At 43.8% G+C, this 22,541-nt stretch overlaps 1 protein-coding gene across 2 annotated transcripts in view; it reads left to right on the top strand.

Annotated features, from left to right (window-relative positions):
• SCAPER (S-phase cyclin A associated protein in the ER) overlaps window positions 1–22,161 on the top strand; it is a 401,024-nt gene extending 378,863 nt beyond the window's left edge. For both annotated transcript variants that reach the window (XM_069560135.1, XM_069560134.1), the window contains exons 30-32: window positions 16,544–16,735; window positions 19,530–19,581; window positions 21,891–22,161. In XM_069560135.1, coding sequence (XP_069416236.1) covers window positions 16,544–16,735; window positions 19,530–19,581; window positions 21,891–21,994 — 348 coding nt within the window. In that variant the 3' untranslated portion in view covers window positions 21,995–22,161. The remainder of the gene's footprint in view (window positions 1–16,543; window positions 16,736–19,529; window positions 19,582–21,890) is intronic.
• Window positions 22,162–22,541: the final 380 nt, after the last annotated feature.

Below are 22,541 nucleotides of genomic sequence, written 5' to 3'. Positions count from 1 at the left end.
TTATGGCACTAAATACTACAGCTGAGTCAGCAGTAGGCTGAATTCATAATTCTGGCATGGTGAACTGAAAAAAGCATGGTTATACAGATAATGGTGACTGAAGCCATGAAATTAAAAGACAGTTACTCCTTGGAATAAAAGCTCTGACAAACCCAAACAGTGTATTATAAAGCAGAGACATCACTTTGCTGACAAAGATCCGTCTATTCAAAGCTGTGGTTTTTCCAGTAGTCATGTACAGATGTGAGAGTCGGACCATAAAGAAGGCTGAGCACTGAAGAATTGATGCTTTCGGATTGTGCTGGAGAAGACTCGAGAGTCCCTTGGACAGCAAGGAGATCAAACCAGTCAATCCTAAAGGAAATCTACCCTGAATATTCATTGGAAGGACTGATGCTGAAGCTGAAGCTCCAATACTTTGGCCACCTAATGCAAAGAGCCAACTCATTGGGAAAGACCCTGATGCTGGGAAGGATTGAAGGCAGGAGGAGAAAGGGGTGACAGAGGGTGAGGTGGTTGGATGGCATCATCTCAGTGGACATGAGTTTGAGCAAACTCCAGGAGATGGTGAAGGACAGGGAATGGCATGCTGCAGTCATGAGATCTCAAAGAGTTGATATGATTAGCAACTGAACAGCAGAAACGAACTACCCTTCTTTCACCTGTCTTCTCAGTTTCTCAGTTTGAGGGAACTCAGGTTCAGAACACTCCAGTGAAATAACTGTCATAAAATCTAACAATGAAGCTTTGAAACGGAAAGCTCACCATAGTTTCCTCTCCACTCCACTATAAAGGCTGGCAGCCCACTAAACTCCTTCCACAGTGTCTGAGGCGAAGAGCGTAAGGAGGGACATTCTGAGGGCTTGGTTTAGCCACACAGTGACATGAAGTTAATCCTCTGAGATCCATCCCAAGACTGGGCAGAGCAGCAGAAAACGCACAAGGGGAGGAAGCCAGACAACCATCAGCACCCCAGTCCCAGGGACCCAAACCAGGTCCTGTGAGCAAGGGCCAAGGCCGATCACCGCCGCCAGGCTTGGGGGGTGTTTCCAGTCGTCAGTCATCCTTGGCTCAGTTGGAAGTCTTCTACTGGTGTGGAAAATGAGGCCAGAAGGAATATTTGGTCAAAGTTTAACTAATGACCAATCATAAAACTAACTTTTCCTGGGCCTGCCTTGGTGTTCAGACTTAAAGGGTACCTTTTAAAATCACTGAGATAGACTGTAAACACGTCTGTAATCACAGAGAAAACACCTCTTCTGACGTAGGAGATCTTACGTAAAAGCCCGACATCATAGAACAAACACTGGGACGGCAGTCAGGAGGTAAGGGCTTCTCATAACTGTGCGGCTGTGCGGCCCTGAGCAAGTCCCTGCCCTTCTCTGGGCTCCGCTTTCCCATCTGTCAAAAGTTAGGCTGGGTGCTCCCAAGGGCCCTTCCAGCTCCGACGGAAGACCAATGTGTAAGTCTAAGATGAAGTGAGAAGTTATGTCCAGGCCAGTATAGGTGCTTGAATTTAATAACTTTCATTTCTAAATGTAGTCATCACAAATGTTCTAGCAGCCACGCTGGTCTCCTTGCTGTTCTGCAAACACACCTCTCAAAACTTTGTTCTTATTGCTTTCTACCTGGGAATCTTTTCCCCCAGAAATCAGCATGGTCTGGGGAGTGGCAGGGGCGGGGCGGGGCGGGGGAGGCAGGGCAACTTTCAAAGGCTTTTTTCTCAGTTATCATGTTATCAGAGTGGCCTTTCCTGACCGTACGATCTAAAATCAGCCCCATGCTTCCTGTTTGCACCTTTACCTAGCTGTATTTTTATTCATATACTTTTGCCCACCCCGACTTTATTTTGTCTGTCTGCCCTCTCCCACCCCATGCTACTAGTGTTAGTATGTCAAGAACAGAGTCTTTGTCTGCAGTGCCTACAGGAGTGTCTGGCACATAGTAATTACTTAATATTTGTTAAATGAATTATTGGATGTTGAGATAATATATCTCTCCTAGACATGATACTGCAGAAAAGGTTAAAATAGCCCCAGATTTTAAAGAATACAGCACTTCTGTCTTAGTGACCAAACCTCCTAAACTGACTTTTAGCTAAAAATTTAAGAGCCATTTCTTTGGCATGGTAAGTTAGTTACATTTGAGTTTATTCTAAGAGAAACTTCTTAGTTTTGTTTTTGCTGGAGCCAGTAGTTCTGAGATCCAAAGGAAACTAGTGTGTTTAAGGTTTGGCAAATCCTATGTTTGAGGAAACAGCAGTGTGTGAGAGAAAACTTTGGAGGCAGACTTAAGTCCATGTCCTAGCGCCGCCCCCCTCACTTGAATGATAAACTTGGGTAGGTTATCCTGAGTGTTGCTTCCCCCAAGCTATAACATAGAGCCAAGAAATTATAATGATTAAATGTCATCCTCAAAACTTCCCTGATGGTCCAGTGGCTAAGACTCCACGCTCCCAATGCAGGGGCCCCAAGTTCAATCCCTGCTCTGGGGACTAGATCCCACATGTCGCAACTAAGAGTTGGCATGCCACAACTAAAGGTGCCGTGAAGATCCCACGTGCCTCATGCTGCACCTAAGACCCAGTGCAGCCAAATAAACTATCTTTTAAATGTCGTCTTTATTACGTAGACCCCAGGTTTACTTGACTCTCAGCTGTGAGAGGAGATGTCTTTCGGATATTTGCTTGTCAAGTTGGTGGCATTGTCACAGCAAGTCTTTTTGATATGTGTGTCCCACTCTGAAAAGCATACACTGTTGGAAAATCTACACTTAAAGACCCCCAAATCACCGTGTCATTCATTTTAATAGCAAGCTTCGGCGGGGTGGGGGGGTGGTGCGCTGGTTAAAATATTTTTCTCAAGTTTGTTCATGTGTGTGTCGTTCCCTTGGGATCATGCACCTTGGGTCTGCATACCTCGTCAAAGAACCTGGTGTGTAGGAGTTCTGTCACGGTAGCCATGAGCTGGTCTCCGTGTCAAGGCCCTGGCAGTATGTTTTGTAGCATGAGGAGAGGATTATGGGCTCTGGAGCCAGGTGACCTACGTTCTGGTCACAACTATACCCCTTACTAGCTCTGTGATCCTGGTCAAAACCCTTACCTTCCTGGTGCCAGTTTCCTTAAATCAGGATAACACTGATAACACCTCATAGGGTTGCTGTGCAGATTAAATTAGGTCATGAGGATAGTGTAAAATTAGTTCATTCCCTTGGCCTGAACAAAGGTTAATTGTGATATGATTGAAATGTCTGCCTTCCGCATTCGCTGCTCTTAATGGGGAGATCGTTGGAGTATCACCCGGTCAGCTCTGACACGTGATTCCACCTTAGATAGGCCATCTCTGCTGTCACAGCCTGTGTCCCCCCGTCTGTTGAGAAAACTGAAGAGAACTCTGTGTCTTCGTGGACCCCAAGGATGTAGAAGCATGAGGAGGTCCTCCTGTAGGGGTCTCTGGGCCGCCACGCGACGCGCTGCCCCAGCACAGCCACCAAGGGAGGTCTGGGCGGGCCAGTCTGGCCCTGTCCAGCTGCCAGCTCCCCTCCCCAAGGGGCATGCGTAGTTCAGCCGGACATACCTGACAGGTAATAAACATACGCTTGTCTGGAAGGCGGTGGAGGAGAATCTCTGCTCACCATTTGGGGCTGCAGAAATAAGAGGAAGGGAGACCTCACACCCAAATAACTGTCTTCTATATGGGCAACTGCTAAACTGAAAACACACCACAGAAATAACTCAGAGGTGCACTGAGATGGTGTTAGGAAAAGAAACTGGGAAATGCCTCGCATGAATCAATGTGAGCATTTAATGGACCTTAATTGGAACCTTATCCTACTGTACTTAGAGCAGAGAGATGAAAGCAAAAGGAATCTGAGAGACCATTTATTTCACTTGAGAAAGCAGTAAACTAAAACTACAAAAAGATTTGACTGCTATTATATTTTTTATGATTAAATAAAATTGTCATAGACTGGTGCTGGCGAGCCCATAAGTGCGCCGTGGCTGCTGCTGGGATGTGATCAGAAAATCTATCAGGCTGTGCCCTGCGTTTATTAACTCTGCTATTCTCACACCATCCAAAGGCTCTATGGTGAGGAAGGCTTGACCCAAGTTCAAAATCAGAATAGTTGAGAATATGAGGATAGCATATTTTGTGTGAAGACTTTTCATTCATTCTTAAGAAAAAAAGTATATTCTAAGCTATTTTCACCATATTTAGATGTAGTGTCTGTTCAGGTATAGCCACCAAAAGGTGCTCATGGGTGTGAAACCTTGTAGCGCAGGATTATATTGTTTCTCCAAGTTCACAGGCCTTCAGAGATCACCTAGTCCAGCTCCCCTCCTTGCCAGACAAGAGAAGGACTTGCTCAGGTCCCTGGAGCCAGGCCTCCTGACCCAAGATCTGGGACTTTTTGTGACAGTCTTCTCCCTCCTCTCCCTACCCTCCACCTTGTGGTAGGTGGGACATAGATACTTCAAGTGAAAAAAAAAAATCCAAAATAAAGAGGCCCCTCAAATGTATGACAATATAGTGGGTCCGTATCATTTCCAAGGTCTGTGCTCTTTAGACAAAGTTCTTTCTCAAACATAAATTAAAATGAAAAGAGCACTTACGAGTATAGTCCCTGACATATTATAGAATCCATGACTTTTAGGGTTAGCCAAGTGTTTAAGAGAATCTAGGCCAACCTTCTTGTGCTGCAAGATGTGTTCAAAGGGGATTTAGAACATGCTTCATTTAAAAAGTAACTCTTCTCACAAAACAGACAACATGAAAGAAGGAAAAAGAAGCTCTAACGTGGAGCAGAGGCTGGAGGTGACTTACTCTTGGGGAAACGCCAGTATCGTGAGCTTTGTGTCCACATGCGCGGTCATCATTCACTCCTTCTCTCAGTGATCAGCTTTTACTGAATGTCCGCTCCATCTCAGACCACGTGCTGGAGGATGCAGAAATGAACAGAGCCCTGAGCTTGCCCTTGTGGAGCCTGGAGCCTAGGAGCCGTGCTGTCGATGCTGAGACTCATCCCTTCCTTCCGCAGACATTTCACAAACACCTGCGATGGTCCAGCCGCTGTTCTAGCCACCCAGGAGCCCGAGAGAAACAAAATAGCCTAAGCCCCTGCTCTCAGGCTGCTGACACTCTGGGAGGAAAGGGAGAGACTATCAATAAGCAAACCTGGATGGGTGCTTGAGCTTCGTTTAGAGAGATTTCACAGTGGAGGTGGTGTTGGAGCTGCTATCTGGAGGTGGAATAGATTCTTAGCAGGTAGCAAGGTAGGAAAGACCTTCTGGGTCTAGGAAAGACCATGAGCAAAGGTGTGTGTGTGCGCTTAGTCACTCAGTCATGCCCAACCCTTTGTGACCCCACGGACTATAGCCCGCCAGACTCTTCTCTCCATGGGATTCTCCAGGCAAGAATACTGGAGTGGGTAGCCATTCCCTTCTCCAGGGGATCTTACTGAGATGTAAAATGGCCTGGCAGGTTTAGGGAACGACAAGCTGTTCCTTCTGTCTGTAGCTTAGGTGGTAGTGGAGAGTATATGAGTTAAGAGTGAAGAAGCTGGCCGGGCCAAGGTCACGAAGAGACCTATGTGCAGTTGGTAGGTCTTAGGGGTTTATTCTCTCAGAGATGATGAGGCGCCCCTAATGTTTCTAGCAGGGGGAGGAGATGTTCAAGCTGTGTCTGAAAGTCCACTCAGGATGTATAGAGTGGGGAGACAGGCCTCAGGACTTCCGCTATGGAGCCCCAGGATGGGAGCTGGTGTCCCTGGTTCTGTAGCATTGTTCATCCCCATAGGAGCAGGGTGGTGTCTGAGGGGGGCACCTGCCTAGAAGCCTGCTTTGCACCCCTCTGCCAGCAGTACTCAGCAAGCCGCCTGTTACCTATACGAAGCAGCGGACACACGTCAGGGGCCTTGTCACCCAGGTTCCCTGGAGGGACACTGCAGGACAGCCACTCCCTCTCGCTGCGCGAGGAAAGCCCTCGTTTCTGTAGGGTAACCTGGTTTCCAAAGCCTCTGTGAGGCCCAGCCCCTAGAAACTGGCTTTAACCTCTCCTCCTGCCCCTGACTGCTTCCCTGCCTCCTTCCCTTCTTCCCTCTCTCTCCTTCCTCCTCGACCTTCGGCTGGCGCTAGACACCAATGAATCCCTGGGACCACCAGGAAGAAGGCTAGTGCTCCAAGGGCCTGCCTCCCACACAGTCTGCCGAGATCTCTGCACTTAATCTCAGCCTTGAAATCTATCTTACAGCAGAAGCAAGTTTGGAAAGAGAGGAATGTGTTTGCAGTGCTAGCCAAGGGAATCTTTGTGTTTCTCTGACCCGAATTCGGTTTGATTATGTATGTGGACAGACTCTTCAAATTTTTCTCGTGTGATATTTAAATAAAGCCATTTCAGTGCCCAGCCACTCTACCCATAAGGCATCAGATCAGAGTAACAAGGTGTGTGGGTGGGGGTGTTTGGGACATACCTTTTCCTTTGTATGATTCATAGAGGTCACTGGCCTCAAGGCCCCTCCTATCATATCTTTCCTCTCCTGGGCTTGGGCGTCAGGTGTGATGGGACTTGTCAAAGAGCACTGTGGACAAAGAGGCTTGGCCTCTGCCCCAGCCGGGCCACGAGGACTGCTGCCCCCTGCGCTCCAGCATTGTAGCAGGACCAGGTTCACAGGGAGGAATGCAACAGCTACTTTGTTTCTGCTCTGCTAGAAAAATATTCTTTGTTCCAATGATTTACAGGCCCTCTCCGCTGTCTCTTATAATGAATTTAGATGTCTAGACACCTATTTTCTGCACCTTTGTTGAGGACATCTTGTCTCTGACAAGAAAAGGGAAAAAGCAAAACAAAAATTCCTAGGCGTAAAGAATTCTCCTTGGTGAGATTTAACTACTTGTGTCCATTTCTGTCTGATCTCATACTCCATTCACCCTACCAGCCTGCCTGATGGAGGTGGTTTGGCCTTTGGCTTGACAGACCAGCTCTTGCTGTCCCTACCCATGCCCTACCTGCGCCTGCTCTCCAGACTGTTGTGCCAAGAGGCTGTTGGAGTCGATGGGGTGCTGCCTGAGGTACTCAGTCAGCTGTTCTTGTAAGTCCAAAGACAGCGACCCTGAGGACCTTGAAAGCCCTGGGAAGCGTAGGCCCAGGGCTCTGGTGTGGTGGTGGGTATAGACAGCCCGGCCCTGGAGTCAGGTTTCTACACCAAAGCTCAGTCCTTGTTCGTTCATTCCCCAGGTGGTTATAGAGCACCTGTGATTTGTCAGGCAGGGTGCTAGGCACTATGCCACACACTAGGGACACAGCAGCGAATAGAAAGGATGTGACTTCTGTTCCCATAGTACTGAAAACTGGAGACTCACATCAGCCTGTCTTTGCCTCAACAACTGCTCATGCTTCTGGAGCCAGACAGGCCACATGTGTATTTCTGTTTTCTAGTCTATGGCAGACGTGGGACTGAGCGTCCAGTGACCCGAGCAGTTAGCAGCTTGCCAGAGAGGGCATTCTGAGGGGGAAAAAAAGAACATAAAAATAAAATGCAAAGCCTTCTCCTAAATAAGGGAGAAATTTAAGGTCACTCTTAGATCATAGCAAAATTAGCAGGATTCACAGAGTATAAGTAGATAAGCCAGAAAGTGACCACTTTCTATTTTGTTTCCTTGAATGTAGGTAAATTCTAGAGAGATGGAGATTTTGCTATAGGACACCATGGTTGTGTCTAAGATGCTTGGAAGGATGGTTGGGTGGATGGATTTCGAAAGGGGCCAAGAAACTGTCCCACAGAACCTTTCTACTAGTTTATTTCTATTATTTAGTGTTATGGTTTTGGTATGGTCAGGAAGAGAGCTGTTCCCATATAAGTGAATTTTGCAGAGGACTAAACTTACCTTTGGAGAGGGTGATGGCATCCCACTCCAGTACTCTTGCCTGGAAAATCTCATGGATGGAAAAGCCTGGTAGGCTACAGTCCATGGGGTCGCGAAGAGTCAGACGACTGAGCGACCTCACTTTCACTTTTCATTTTCATGCATTGGAGAAGGAAATGGCAACCCACTCCAGTGTTCTTGCCTGGAGAATCCCAGGGATGGCGGAGCCTAGTGGGCTGTTGTCTGTGGGGTCACATAGAGTCGGACATGACTGAAGCAACTTAGCAGCAGACTTAGCAGCAAACTTACCTTTAAAACACAATATTTATTTAACATTAACTACTTGTGTTCTTTTTTAAAATTTTAGTCTATTTCTTAAGCTTAAATCATGCTTCATATATATTTTTGATGCCTTAAGAAATGAACACCTACTATAGTATCAAGTACATGAGCATTATCATGTATGTGAAGCAAATTTTTTTTAAGTATAGAGTACTGAGAGAAGGTCACGGTTATAATCTGTGTTACTACTACAGTACAGTAATGGCACTCAAGACCAACCACTTATGCTAAATGATTCCATGCAACTTTCTCAATTCTTATTTCTTTTTGAAATAATTTTAATTCCCACCCCCTCGCTTATTAGTGTCAGCTGGTGCTTCTTTCTGTCTCCAGCAGTCTCCTAATTTGCTGATTCCAGTCTGCTTTTGTTAGACTTGCTTCTGAAATGTGAGTTGGTAGGCTGAGCTGGAGCTTGCAGAACTTAGCTATAAAGAATTGACGTGGGTTTTCTGGACAGACTGGGCACTCTGTGAGGGCAGGGATGTCTCTGACTCATTCCCTGCCTCGCTCCCCAAGCCTTGCATAGCACTCTGCCAGGGTAGATGCTCAGTAGTTTTGATGAATGAGCTGGTTTGTCTGATCAGCAGCCTGCTTGCTCACTTCCTGGTTCTTGGCTGCATTCCAGGTGGTCACAGTTGGAGGAAGGGGGCCTTCTGGGTGAGGAGAATCAGGCCGTTTTCCATTTACATATCATGATAGAGTCCCCAGAGGCCTTCCTAGGCACTCTCCTTGGGATCTTTGAAGTGACTACGGCACTTGTCATTTCACAGATGTGAAGTGACTACCACAGCTGTCATTTCACAGATGTGAAAAACGCAGACTGCCCAGGCCAACTGCATTTCTAGACCAGATGCATACCTACTCGGCAGCTTACCTCCACTTTCCTTTTTTTTGTTCCTGAAATTTAACTGTTGGGAAAAACTCTGCAGGTCATACCAAGGATTAGCATTATAAATATATCATAGGTGATAGTGGTTGTTTCAAAAACAAGGCTGGGTCTGCAGGCACACAAAATCCAGAAGGCAGCTAATTATGTCACCATCACAAGAGGGTCCTCATTTAGAAGTCGCTTGTTCCAACAGTTCACTCCTGAGAATCTAGCCCCATCACCAACCGTTCCTCTCTTTCAAGTTCTTATGTCTGATAGTTTGAGACAAACCCTTGGCACAGCCTAGCACTTAGCCAAGAACGGGTTATTTGATATCTAGCCCAGCAGAATATAGGTTTTTGAAGAAAGGCCTTTTGTGTTGGTTTAATCTGTGTATGTCAGTTGATTTAGTCTGTTTAGAATGGCAGTATGTCATCCTCCTCTTCATCTGGGCTGGCAAAGTTGTGCGAGAAGCTGGCTGGCAGCCAGTCATTGGAATGAGCTCAGGGCTTGGCGACAGAGAGCCCCTCTGCCTAGGAAGGGGCAGCCCCCTGGGTGTGATAGCCCTGGATGCGCCTGAGAGGCAAGAGAGAAGCCAGCTCTCAGAGTCAGAAGAGTTTTCCAGGCCCAGCTCCATAAATGACTGGCAAATGGACCTATAACAAGTCTCCCAAACTTTCTGAGTTTCAGAGCTCTTCTTATAAAAGAGTATAGCCATCCGTGTCTGCCCTCCTCAAAGGTGTTGAGAGACTCAGATGATGTAGATAGAGGGGCTTCATAGACTACTGAGTACCGTCTCCGCCAGTGACAGGCTTTCTGCTGCATTGGATGTTGCTGAGGTTCTGTTGTGCTGCAGTCCGTGGGGTCGCAGAGAATCGGACATGACTTAGTGACTGAACAGCAAGCAACAACTGGCAATGTGATGCTGTAGAAGATTTTGGATTCCTTCACATCAAGTGAGAGACCAGTGTCACCCCACTACCCACAAAGGAGGAGGGTTTTTTCCCAGACCTCTCCTTATAACCGGGCCAGGGACCCCTGCCTGGGATGCTGAGAGTCTCAAGCCCAGTTTCCTTCTAGGGGAGTAGACGAATGATCACAGAATTCATTCTTTAGGGATGTCTTAGTTCAGGCTGCAGTAACAAAGTTCCATAGACTGGGTAGCTTGTGAAACAATAGGAATTTGTTTCTCATTGTTCTGGAGGCTGGAAGTCCAAGGTTAGGGTTCTGGTGAGGGCCCTCTTCCAAGTCACAGACTACCAGCTTCTCATCATATCCTCACAAGGCAGAAAGAGGACTAGAGGGCTCTCTGGGGTCTCTTTTATGAAGGTATTAATCTCATTCATGAGGGCTCCACCCTCATGATCTAATCACCTCCTGAAGGCCCCACCTCCTGACGCCATCACATGAGGATTAGGATTCCAACATAAGAATTGAGGGGGGCACACAAACCTTTAATCCATGACAAGGGGCTAGCTGAGCAGACCTAGGACGATGTGAAATGGAGACCTGCTTCAGAAAATGGCATGTGTACCCATGAGAGGAGATCTCGGCGTGATCCTCCCCCACGGCGAGGTGCAGGGGAAAGTGTGAACTGGGGACCCTGCGTCACTTCGGGTCACTCATCCCAGTAACTCTGAGGTGCCCAGCCCTGTAGCAGAGCAGGGGAGGGCAGAAAAGTAAAGGAAACAGTTCCTGCCCTTCTGGAACTAGGAATTAAGCTGCTCACACAATTTACAGTATAAGAGCTGCTGCCTTGTCTTTGGGTTGAAAAGCAGAAGCAATCTCTAGGCCATGCTACCTGGGAAGGCTTCCTGGGCTGAAGAATTTCCTTAAGTGCTTGGAGGGAAGCTCCTCCTGGGTCTGAATCAGGAGCCCGCAACACCAGCCTTACTAGCTCTGGCCTTTCTTGCTCTGTTTTCAGATTGACAGATCTGGCACAACAGCCCCAACACACACACACAGACTAAGCTTAAGACTGTTTCTCTGTACCACTTACCTGTGTTTCTTGGATCACGCTTATGCTAGGATTTTCTTTTCAGAGCTGTCAGAATGCACTTCCTACCCCGCCACCGCAAGATCCTGGCTGGCAGCCCCCGCCTGTTTGCACAGCTCTCTCCTGTGGAGGCAGGGCCAGGGAGAGGCCGCGGCATGGCTTCCCAGATGGCACGAAGCTTGCTGATGAGCCCTAGCCAGAGCAGGGCCCGCTGCTGCCAGGCGCCCTGTTCTGATGAGCACCCCTTAGGAGAGGCGGGGGCGGGATGACAGAAAGCACTCGTTAGGCCTCGCACACTGGGAGGGGACTTCTGATTCTGCAGTGTAGGGAAGCCAGATCCGGCAGGAGGAGACTCAGAGCAGCAGAACTGGTGAGCTAACCGAAGGCTCCTACTGACATTGCCTTTTACATTGTGATCACAGACACTGTTTTGTTTTGTTTGATCCTCATTCATGTAAACGCTGAAAGCTGCCATCTGCCTCCATTTCTTTGAAAGAACACTGTGGCTCAAGCCAGTTAACTGACCAGAGCCAGGGCTACTTAACACCAAGCTCCCTTGAGCCTGCAGATTCATGCTTGTGGCCTGAGAGACAACTGGCCCAGGCATTGTAAAATACACCTGGTTAGTGAGGAAAGCCTGCTAATGAAACTTCATGCTGGCCAGGGGTGATGAGGAATCGGACCTGAGCTGTGGATTGAATTGTATTCCCCCAAAATTCATATGTTGAGCCCTAACCCCCAGTGTGACTGTCCTTGGAGATAGGACTTTTAAGAGTTAATGAAGGTCAAATGAGGTCACGAGGGTGGGTCCTAATGTGATAGGATTGGTGGCCTCATGCACACTCACTAAGGACAGGCCACACGAGGACACAGTGAGGTGTCAGCACGCAAACCAGGAAGAGCACCCCACCAGAGCCTAGCCATGAAGCACTCTGACCTCAGACCGCCAGGCTTCTGAACCGTGCGGAGATAAATTTCTGTCATTTAAGCCACCTAGTCTAGGGCAGTCTGTGATGGCAGCCTGAGAAGACGAAGACAGGCTGCCCTGAATCGAGGTGGTTTCTTCTCTCCACGTGAAGTTCCTCCACCTACAATTCTAGGTGCTCAGATCTGATCTAACCCCGAAGGCCCAACCCAGCTGCTCATTGCAGCCTTCCTCACCTTAGTGAGGAGTAATTTCTCCCTCCCATGGGATCCCCCAGGACCTGATCCTTCCCTCTCTGGTGACCCAGGCTCCTTTGTATTATTGTCCTTTGTGGACATACCTTATCTCCCTGAGAGGTGAGGCTTGACTCCTCTGCATGTCCCCTTCAGCATTTGGCACAGGAGGCATTCAGTAAATGGCTACTGAATTTAGAGCTCTTTTTTGGCTTCCTCAATTGGGGCATCCAGTTATACTTCACTTGGTAGGAAGTACAAAGATTGGAACCAGAAAGCTTAGTGGGTGTCCAGGGATCAGCAGATGAAAGAATCAACATGTCCCACTTGTCTACTCCAGATTCTTTTATTTTTATTTTTTTCCCAGATGCCTTTTTAGTGCTGGTATTCAGATCCTCCTAGCCCTCTTTCCAAGGATATAGCGCACTTTGGCAGCATGCAACTTTCCTTTTTCTAAAGCCCCTTCCCAGAATTGTTGATAGTTCCAAAAAGAAAAGGAAGTGAGGGTCTCTCGCCCACTTCCTCTCTTACCCTCTCCCTATTCCTTCTCCCAAACCCTTGCTAGTGAAGAAAAAAGGTGGTGAGTGCCAGGGCACACAGGTAAAAGGTGCCTTTCTTCAGTGACCGTGGAACTACTACTGCTGGCCTTTGCTTAGAAGCCCAAAGGAGAATTCTCTCCAGAGGATGACCAAGAACAGGCCCAAGAAAGCCTTGCAGTGCTCTCTCATGTTCTGATACAGTCAAGTAGTTTCAGTGTGACTTGTCTTAAATTCAAAATGCGGGAATCTAATTCTCAGTGAGAAAGTATATTAAAGACCCAGAACTCTTGGTCATGTTCATTTTCTTTATTTGAGTGTTAGTGGCTCAGACAGTAAAGAATCTGCCTGCAGTTCAGGAGACATGGGTTCAATCCCTGGGTCGGGAAGATCCCCTGGAGAACAGCCTCTAGTATTCTTGCCTAGAAAATTTCATGGGCAGAGGAGTCTGGCAAACTATAGTCCATGGGGTCACAAAGAGTCAGACACGACTGAGCAACTAACACTAACATGTTATGTTAACTTTGTGAAAAATCAGGCTTTTAATTTAAAGGGGATATGTGTTCTGCTTCGTTGAAAAGTATACTTAAAAAAAAATTAAAACCCCAAACAACTGAACAGTTTGCCTAGGTCACACAACTAGTTGGTGACTAGAGTAAAGGCCAGAACTCAGATCTCCAGAATCGCACCCAAGAGCAAGCGGCAAGTTCAGTTTCAGTCGCTTTTGATCTGAAAGTGAAAGTGAAGTCGCTCAGTCGTGTCCGACTCTTTGCAACCCCATGGACTGTAGTCTACCAGGCTCCCCCGTCCATGGGATTTTCCAGGCAAGAATACTGGAGTGGGGTGCCATTTCCTTCACCAGGAGATCTTCCCGACCCAGGGATTGAACCCGGGTCTCCCACATTGTAGGCAGACACTTTACTGTCTGAGCCACCAGGGAAGTCCTTTCCAATCTGAAGTTGCTGGAAATTCTCTTGGTTTCCTTGGAGTCCTAGTTTGTATCATGAAAATGTACAAAACGGTTGAGAGGAGGTTTCTCATTACTACTGGGGCCACACCAGCTCCCCAGCTGTTGTCTGATGACTGTGGCCACTAAAGAAATCTACAGGCAGGTCACATCGTTCCTTGGTTCAGTGCTCAGGAACGAGGCTCTGTGAAAATACCCTTTAATGTTTGTGTTGACCTGTGTGCCCTGAAAGAAGGGGCAGGTGGCCTGGCCAGGCTCAGGGTGGTGCCACCTTAGGCCTTTGTCTGGACACAGGTGACAGATGAGTTACTAATTTAGTTGCAACTCCACGAGGAAGGCATATAGAGAGACATACTTACATCATATGGTAGGAGATTTCTCTTACGTATGTTTCATTCAGCAAGACGTTCATGTCCTGTGATGGCTCCCTATTGACTTTCTACTGATTTTGGACAACTTAAGCAGTCCCAAGTGACATTTGACTCCCCCGTAAAGCCTGGGACTGAGTGACTAGATGAAATAAAACTAAGTCCTGCCTTCATCCCCTAACCTGTCAAAAGCCTCTCAGGCAACTCTCTCCTTGTCCCCAAGGCCCTGAGCATTGAGGTCAGGCTGTTTGCATCCCCAGCCTTGCTTCCCTGCCCCTACAGGAAGTACCTAACCTGATTCAGCTGACTGTTCATCTGTGCTCCGGACATCATGCCACTCCTCTGCGCCCCGAGCCTGCCTGCGTTATCCAGGAGTGGTCTCACTTCCTGGGCCTCGGTGCTACGGGTTGGCCCCTCCCAGGCTCTCCTAGAGCTGTCTCCCCGCAATGTCTGAAATGTGGTTTGAGGGACAGTGCTAACTAGATGTCCTCCTCTGGCTCACTGCCAAGCCAGGGGGATGCTCGCAGCACCCCTCAAGGACCCCTTGCCTGTAATCTGGTCAAGTCCTGTCATGGGTGGTCCTGTAGGTAGAGCTCCTTACCCCCAGGCACCCAAACTGCCGACCTCCATTCGTGTCTTCTGCAGTCAGGAACTTAAAGATAGTGGCCTCTGACAGGTCATCTCACTACCCCGCTGGTGACCTCTGCACACTCACTTTTTCAACAGGCGACTCATAGCCAGCTCTGTTCCCAGAGGGGACTGACGCCCCCGGTCCCCAGCGAGGGTCAGGAGTCCAGGTGGAATAAGCTACGGTTAAGCGCGCATGCTCTGTGCTGATTTACGAGGAGCCAGGAGTCGCCATCTTTGAGTTTAGCATTGTGCCTGTGCCAGCCAGACTGTCCAGTTCAATATCTTTTCAATTAGTGAGGCTTCCAGTAATAGCATTTTAACAGTGAAGTTCCAAAGAAAAAACTTGTTCTTAATTTTTGTCCAAAGAGGGGAAAAGAGGCTTCTAATAATGGTATCATTATAAATTCTAAAGTGATGATCATTTGGCTGTGCGACAAAATTTGTAGCTGATAATTAAAATAAAGATTTAAGTAAATGCTTTATCAATAAAGTGGATGATAGGGGCACATTTTTCTCAGCCAGTGTCAGGGATGGCAGCCCATAGCCATGTGCTGAATTGTCACACTGCAAGTCTTTAAAATTCCTGCTGGATTTGAAGGTATTAACAAGTCCCTATCAACATTCTCTAAAGGTTTTTGATGTCATTTCAGCTATTGAACTAAAATATGTGAACTATTACTTTGTTGATTTTGTTCTTAAACCAAACTGCATTATCATCTGAGAGTATGTTCTTAAAGTATTGTTAAAAGTACTTTGAAAACTTGTAAATCCCTGTAATTTATGTTTCTCCTGCCTCTGCTGTTTCATTCTGTCCTTCTGGTTTTAATTTGAATGCAGTCCTGTCTGGGTGTGTACCTGTAAAATTGTGTTTTTCCAAGTACAATTTACAGTCTTGACCTTAGATTTTACAGTGTTCCTAACCTTCCGTGAGCTTCCTCCTATACCAAGAAATGGGGCTTCGGGTCACCCAGCTCTTTTATATTAGAACAGTCTAATCAAGGTTACTTGAAACAGATCTGATTTTGACATTTCTTAGTTTATCATATAGGCCTAGGGAGTAAGTTCGGAGGGCTTCCCTGCAAGCCCATTAATTGCCTTGCCCCATTTCTTAAAATGTACACAGTTGTAAACCTAGACTGCTTCAGGACAACAGTCTCGTTTATCTAAACAATTCTCCTTTTAGACTCAATGGCACTGATGGAAACACAGATAAGCAGTATGGATTGGAGGAAGGAACTTTTGGAGCTTTTTTTTTTTTGGCTGAAACTGTTCCCATTCCCCTAACAAACCCCCTTTTTCTTTCCAGGGGCTTCTCTGCGTATGGAGTAAATTGATCTGTGTTCAATATATTCCATGAGCTAGGGTAGGGGAAGACTGCAGTGGGAGGGTATAAGAGAGGGTATCATTCTTCTGAGTGAGCTCTTGGCAGGTTTTAAGGAATATGGCTATTTTGCTTTAAGGGGAAGAGTGAAGGGTGAGGCACTGTTAAAGTAGTGCGTATCCTGAATCCATTTCGTGGGCATCCTCTCTCCATGATGAATCCATGGTTCCTCGTGGATTATAAGAATTTTTAAATGGATGTAGAACTTGTGGCAGCTTTTCCTTCAGTTAGGAAATGAGATTTCTTTCTTTTCTGCTCCTTTCAAATATCACTTAAATTAAGCTCTGATAAGGAGTTAGGAGTATTTTTTTTTCCCTCCTTACACTTCTTCAGCACGTTTTCTGTGATTCTTACTGGTACTGCTGGCTGAGGAAGCGGGACATGGGCCAGGCCAGGGCTCTATGGCAGCTGACCTGGGGTTCTGCCTCTGTTGCAGGTCATCGTGCAGTCCGGCCGCCACCCCACAGTACTGCAGAAGCTTTGCCAGCTGCCCTTCCAGTATTTCAGTGACCCACGGCTGATCAAAGTGCTGTTCCCATCACTTATCGCTGCTTGTTACAACAACCTTCAGAACAAGATCATTCTGGAGCAAGAGATGAGCTGTGTTCTACTGGCCACATTTATTCAGGTACCTTCTATATTTACGCCAAATTCTCTGACTCTGTGTGAAAGCTAATGCGAATGAAAAATAAAAGTGAACCAGCTGTTTACCCCTGCCATCCACACCACCCCAAAATTTCACCTATTTATGTGCTTGACTGTCGTGATAGTAAAACTGGGATTTGAGTATTGTATATAATTTCTGTTTGAAGGATTTCAAGAAAAAGGTATTTTTCCAGTTAAGCCTATACTAAGGAAATGTTTTCAAAAGACTTCTTTAAGGCTTTAACTGTTACTTCATCTTGCTTTTTGTCTATTTATAGGGAATAGATAATGACTGCTGAAGCAAGATTAAAACTGCAATTTATTTGTAAATTTTTAAATAAATATTCATACGTATATACACACAGTCAGTGTGTATATAAGAAAAAAAACATCTTGTTGCTTTTTCTCAAATCTAAAACTTTTAATTATGGCCTTACATTTTTCTGATCCGGTGAAATTCTGTAGGACTCGAATCAGAATCAGTACTGTAGCAAAGCAGTATTTCCACATCTAAATTAACCCAGTCAACTGACAATAGAGAATCAATTTGGTTATTCTTTAACATTAGCTAATAGCTAATTCTGTTATTTCTTTTCTGTCATTACACAATGACATTATTTGCTGAAAATCTTCCATTCTTTTTTCAAATGTTGCACCCTAAAGCCAATATGTTATTGTTCCATGACGTACATATGCTTAATAGACAGTGTTTTCTGTTCATAATAATAATGAAACAGAAAGCAGAACTTTGTATTGTTATTGTTCCTTATTCTGGCTAATACACATGTATCACTTTTGAAAGGGCGTAACAGTGCCCACCTGGTTAGGATGGCTAAAGGATCCCCCAAGCTTTCTTCACCTTAGAAGTGGTTTTACATTTCTTAAACTATCCTCTATTAGGTGATCAGCTAATAAACACACTAGATCAGTTATTCTTAGAAATGTTTTGTTTTCAGCTTCTTTTTGAGTCTAGATTCCAGTTTCCAAAAAAAATTTTCAAAAATATTCAGATTTATAGGTAGGGTATATATATTCAAAAAAAATTATAGTTAATAATTAAAATGTTAACGAAGTTTTATATAACCATCATATCAATGTATAGGATTCTTCATATATTCTTACAGCCTTAGGATTAAACAGGAAATACATTATAGAGAATTTTAAGACCATGATCTTAAAATTCAATTATTTCATTCCACAGGTAAATTTTTAGTGCCTCTGGTGTGCTGAGCACTGCTCCAGGCACTGGAAATACAGCAGCGAGCAACACAGATACAAATTCCTGCCTTGAAATTTAGAGTCGGGGGAGTCAAACAAAAAACAAATAAATGAGCAAAATAAATAGCATGTCAGATTGGGTTAAATGCTGTGGAGAAAAGTAAGGCAAGAAAGGAAAGGGGGACAGGGACCTCCAGAGAGATGACATGCAGCTTTTTGCGGCCTGTGCAAAGAGGCCTCAACCAAGACAGTGAGTATCGAGCAAAGACAGTTTTGTAGCTGTACCATCTTAGTCCCTTACAGTTTTTCAACTGCTTGGAAAACAATTTATAAAAATATAAATGGTATCAGAATCTAAAGTAAGGATCATATATAGTATTTCATCTGGTGTTGATCTCAGAGTACTTCTAATTTGACTCCTCTCCATTATAGTTAATACACAATTAAATATAATTTAATATAAGTTTAACACATTAACCGTATATTTTACCACAGATTTTATAAATAACTGTGGAAATTTCTTATAATGCTTATTTGGGATAGGATGTTAAAAACAAGTTTGGTTTTTTTCTATAAATTATTGTGCTCAAGAGAATGAAAGTACATTGGACTTTCGTTTATATAATGATTCTTCAAGGTCCCCTGTGTTAGATTATTAGTAGTCACTAGAAAATATTAAAAATAAGAGCTAGCAGTTTGTCCTAGGTTCCTGAAATTTCACATATTATAGATGACCTTTTTCGTGTTCCACTGAAGAGTAAAATTGCTGGACTTTAAGATTTAGCTACAAAAGGGATGGACCTAAAGAATATTATACTACATGAAAGAAGTCAGAGAAAGACAATTGCCGAGTGATTTCACTTATATATGAAATCCAAAAAATGAGACAAACACAGCAAAACAGAAACAAACTCACAAATACAGAGCACTGGTGGTTTGGAAAGTGGGATGGGGAGGTGGGCAAAACATGTGAAGGGAATTAAGAGGTACAGACTTCCAGCTATAAAATCAATGTCATAGGAACTTAACGTACAGCGCAGGGAATACAGTCAGCAAATAATAACATTGTACGGTGACAGCTGATAACTAGACATATCATGGTGACCGTTCTAAAATGTAGATGACTGTGGAATCACTGAGCCTCACACCTGAGACTAATGTGATAGTGTGCGTCAATTATACTTCAATTTAAAACTTTAGCTGCGGAATACATAAGGGCTTTTATACTTGTGGGTTTTGTTTAATGTTAAAAGTCTGTCAGTATGTTAAGACAGTATTTGACTAAAGAATTCAGTTTGTTAGATATAAAACAAAGTTATACTTTCCACAGCAGGCAACGACTGGCTGTTGGCGATACTTAGATTTGAGTCATCATTATTTGATATAAATATGAGAACCTGAATTACATAACATCAGTTTCTTAAGCTTTTATATTTGGGTTCCAAAGTATTCACGGTAAAAATAGTTATCTCAGAATTCAGAGGCATTTTTAAAGCCACTCTCAGCAAAGTTCTCTGTTCGTAGCATTGATATATAAACACTTTTCTCGTTTCACACAGGATTTTGCACAGACTTCAGGTCAGGCAGATAACCAGTCTTATCAGCCCAAAGGTATGTCTCTATTGAAATTAAATGTCATTTGTTTGTTAGCTGGACATTTCTCACTCCACCCTTTGCAACTGTCAAGAAATCAATTTATTTCACCACCTAAAATATTTGAAGTTCAGATACAAAGTATATTTCAGAGAATAAAGAAATTGATTTTGTCATCAAACATGAGTGTATCAGAATATACAGAGAAATCCATGGAAAAAAGAAAAGCACAAAACATCTTTATATAATTTATACTCACCTCATGCAAGTTATAATAAATGGTGAATAATTACTAAAGAGCTACCTTGTAATAGAAGAGACAATCAGATCATTAATATTGGCCTACATTACTCATATAAATGCTGAAATTACATACATTTAGTTCCCTACCAGTGTTCAGAATACAATTGTCATTGATAGTAGCCCATATGTTCCCGTAAAATTCAAGCACTTGAATTTTTTATTTAAAATAAAAATTGTAAAATTGTTTTACATGAAGAAAGAGCACAGTTCAGGGGCCAAAAGATTTACAAAAAAGGTGTTTTTCCCTGTAGCATTTCTGCTGAGGTGAGTCCTGTGATCAGAGCTGAGATGTAGAATTTTCAAGTGCGTTTTTACTTTTTTAAATATTCTGCTACCCACACTGTAATTGAGAAGTGCAAGTTGCTCTTTGTCTGACTGTCATGTCAGCATCTCTGATTAATGAGACCTTCATCCAGATTTTCCCCAATTCTTCCATTAGTTTGATAGTCTTTAAAGTGGCCAGAGGTCTAGTCCCAGCAAGATCCTCTGGGGCACCCACTCAGTAGCCCTCACTGTGGGGGAGGAGGAGGTCACCCTAGGCAGGGGGTGTATGTGTGTCTCATAGTTCTTTACAATGGACAGGTGCTGAAAAGTATGTAAATGAGAATATAACTAAAACTGTAACAGTATCATGAGAAAATGTCATGTTTTATTGGCTCAGACACTCACAAGTAAACAGAAAGCTATGCCCCTTTTTAGAAATTCAAGTCACCATCATAGTTGGCATCATTTGCCTAAGTCAGAATTAGTGTGCAAGTTCACTTCTGCCCTGACTCGGTCACAGCCTTTTTTTTAAGTTGTTGGAGGCTAGGAAAAAAATCATAATTTGTAATCGTAATTTGTTTCTATATCTTAAAAACAATGGTTTAAATTTTGAAAATGCCTAGAGAAATCTTCTTCTACTGTATTTATTTTTAATTGTACAGCGGTTTTTTGGGTTTGTTTGTTTGTTTTTCTTGGCCAGTAAGAAGTATAGACATTCTTTTTCTTCCTCTTCCTCCTGACATAAGGATGAGTCACCATTTGCTGCCTATCTGTCAGGCATGTCCCAGGGCTGCCTCTATCTGCTTAGTTTCAACCTCTCTTTTCCAAAGGATCATCTTCTCTGACTTTCATGCTTTCCCCAATTACTATGGGATTAATCTTCAAAACAGTAAATGGGGAACTGTTCTCTACTTTGCTTAGGAAAGTCATCTCTATACAGGTGACAGCTCATAATATGCATACCTGATTTTAAAAAATGATGATGCCACACTGTTGCTAGTTTGCACCTGGACATCTGTTCCCCTGTTGCTTAGAATGTCCCCATAAAATGTTTCAAGATGTTTTGAGTTCATTGCCCAGGTGAACCTCTAAATTCTAATATGAAGTGGCTCCTGACACACCACATTCTTATTGCTAAGGAAGAATCTGGGTTTCCAAATCCTCACTGCTGGCCAGGAAACTGTTTATTTCAGTAGCCAGTAAAGTGCCTGATAGTTCCCTCTGCTTTGTTGGGCAACTGAATGCCAGATTTGAGCATTTTTTAAAGTTATGTTTAAACTAAAATCATGTTTTAGATCAAATGGACTATTTTAGAAAACAACCATCAAGTTTATGTACAGATATAGCCTTTCCACGCTAACTTAAGGATGGAATACGTAACTGTCAGAAAACAACCATCAAGTTTATGTACAGATACAGCCTTTCCAGGCTAACATAAAGATGGAATATGCAACTCATTTTGTTCACCATTCTTATTTTCCCTATTTTCTTACTCCAGAGTCCAAAAACGGTGTTTTTCATAATATTTTACCTAGAGGTTAATGTCTGAGTAGCTTAGAAGCATGAAATAGATTATAATTAAAATATATATTATATGTTTCATACTACAGATATAGATGAGTTACCTTTACTGAAATTTGCATCGTGGTTTATTTGAAATGTATGTCTCCATTTTGAACTCAGATATCAAAGTAATTTTCATTTCTTAAATGTTGAAGACTTTAACTTGTTTACTGTTCTCTTCTTTTTTCCCCTCTCAGGAAAATGCCTTGGTTCCCAAGACTATCTTGAACTGGCTAACAGATTTCCTCAGCAGGCCTGGGAAGAAGCTCGACAGTTTTTCTTAAAAAAAGAGAAAAAATAAAGGTTTTGGTTGGTTGTGTATTTGAGTACACTCATTTATATTTTAAATTGTTCAAAACATTGTAACTACTCCTTAAGAAGTTCATTTTCACATGTTTATACTCTGTAGATATGGTATATACTTTACACTATTTATAAAGACTGTAGATACTTTAATGTTCTTTCTAATTCTGCGAGTTTATTTCATTTATGCACAATAGTTTGGAGTTTGGTAACTTACATTCTATGATAATATATACTTTGCATTTGTAATATGGGTGAAATTAGACAAAAAGTTAGCAAGTCTGTTTTGTTCTTGTAATAAAATAACTTATTCTGTTTGCAGTGGTGACTTTTCTTGTGAAGGCAATGCAGATTTGAAAGAAAAACTAATTCCAACTCCGGAAGTATCTTAAAGACTTACTCAAAGTTAACCTGCTTTAAATTTCCCTTATTAGGTTTGAGTAGAAGATGTTTGTAACAGTTTTACACTCTAATTACATAATATGTTCTAGCAGCTATCTGAAATTAACTCAGAGCATTGTATTCCTCTGCCTAAACTTTCCCAG

Source organism: Ovis canadensis, chromosome 18 (genome assembly GCF_042477335.2).
Source record: "Ovis canadensis isolate MfBH-ARS-UI-01 breed Bighorn chromosome 18, ARS-UI_OviCan_v2, whole genome shotgun sequence".
NCBI classification, from domain to species: domain Eukaryota; kingdom Metazoa; phylum Chordata; class Mammalia; order Artiodactyla; family Bovidae; genus Ovis; species Ovis canadensis.
Note: the sequence above shows the minus strand (reverse complement) of the source record. Positions and strands in the feature narration are given on the sequence as shown.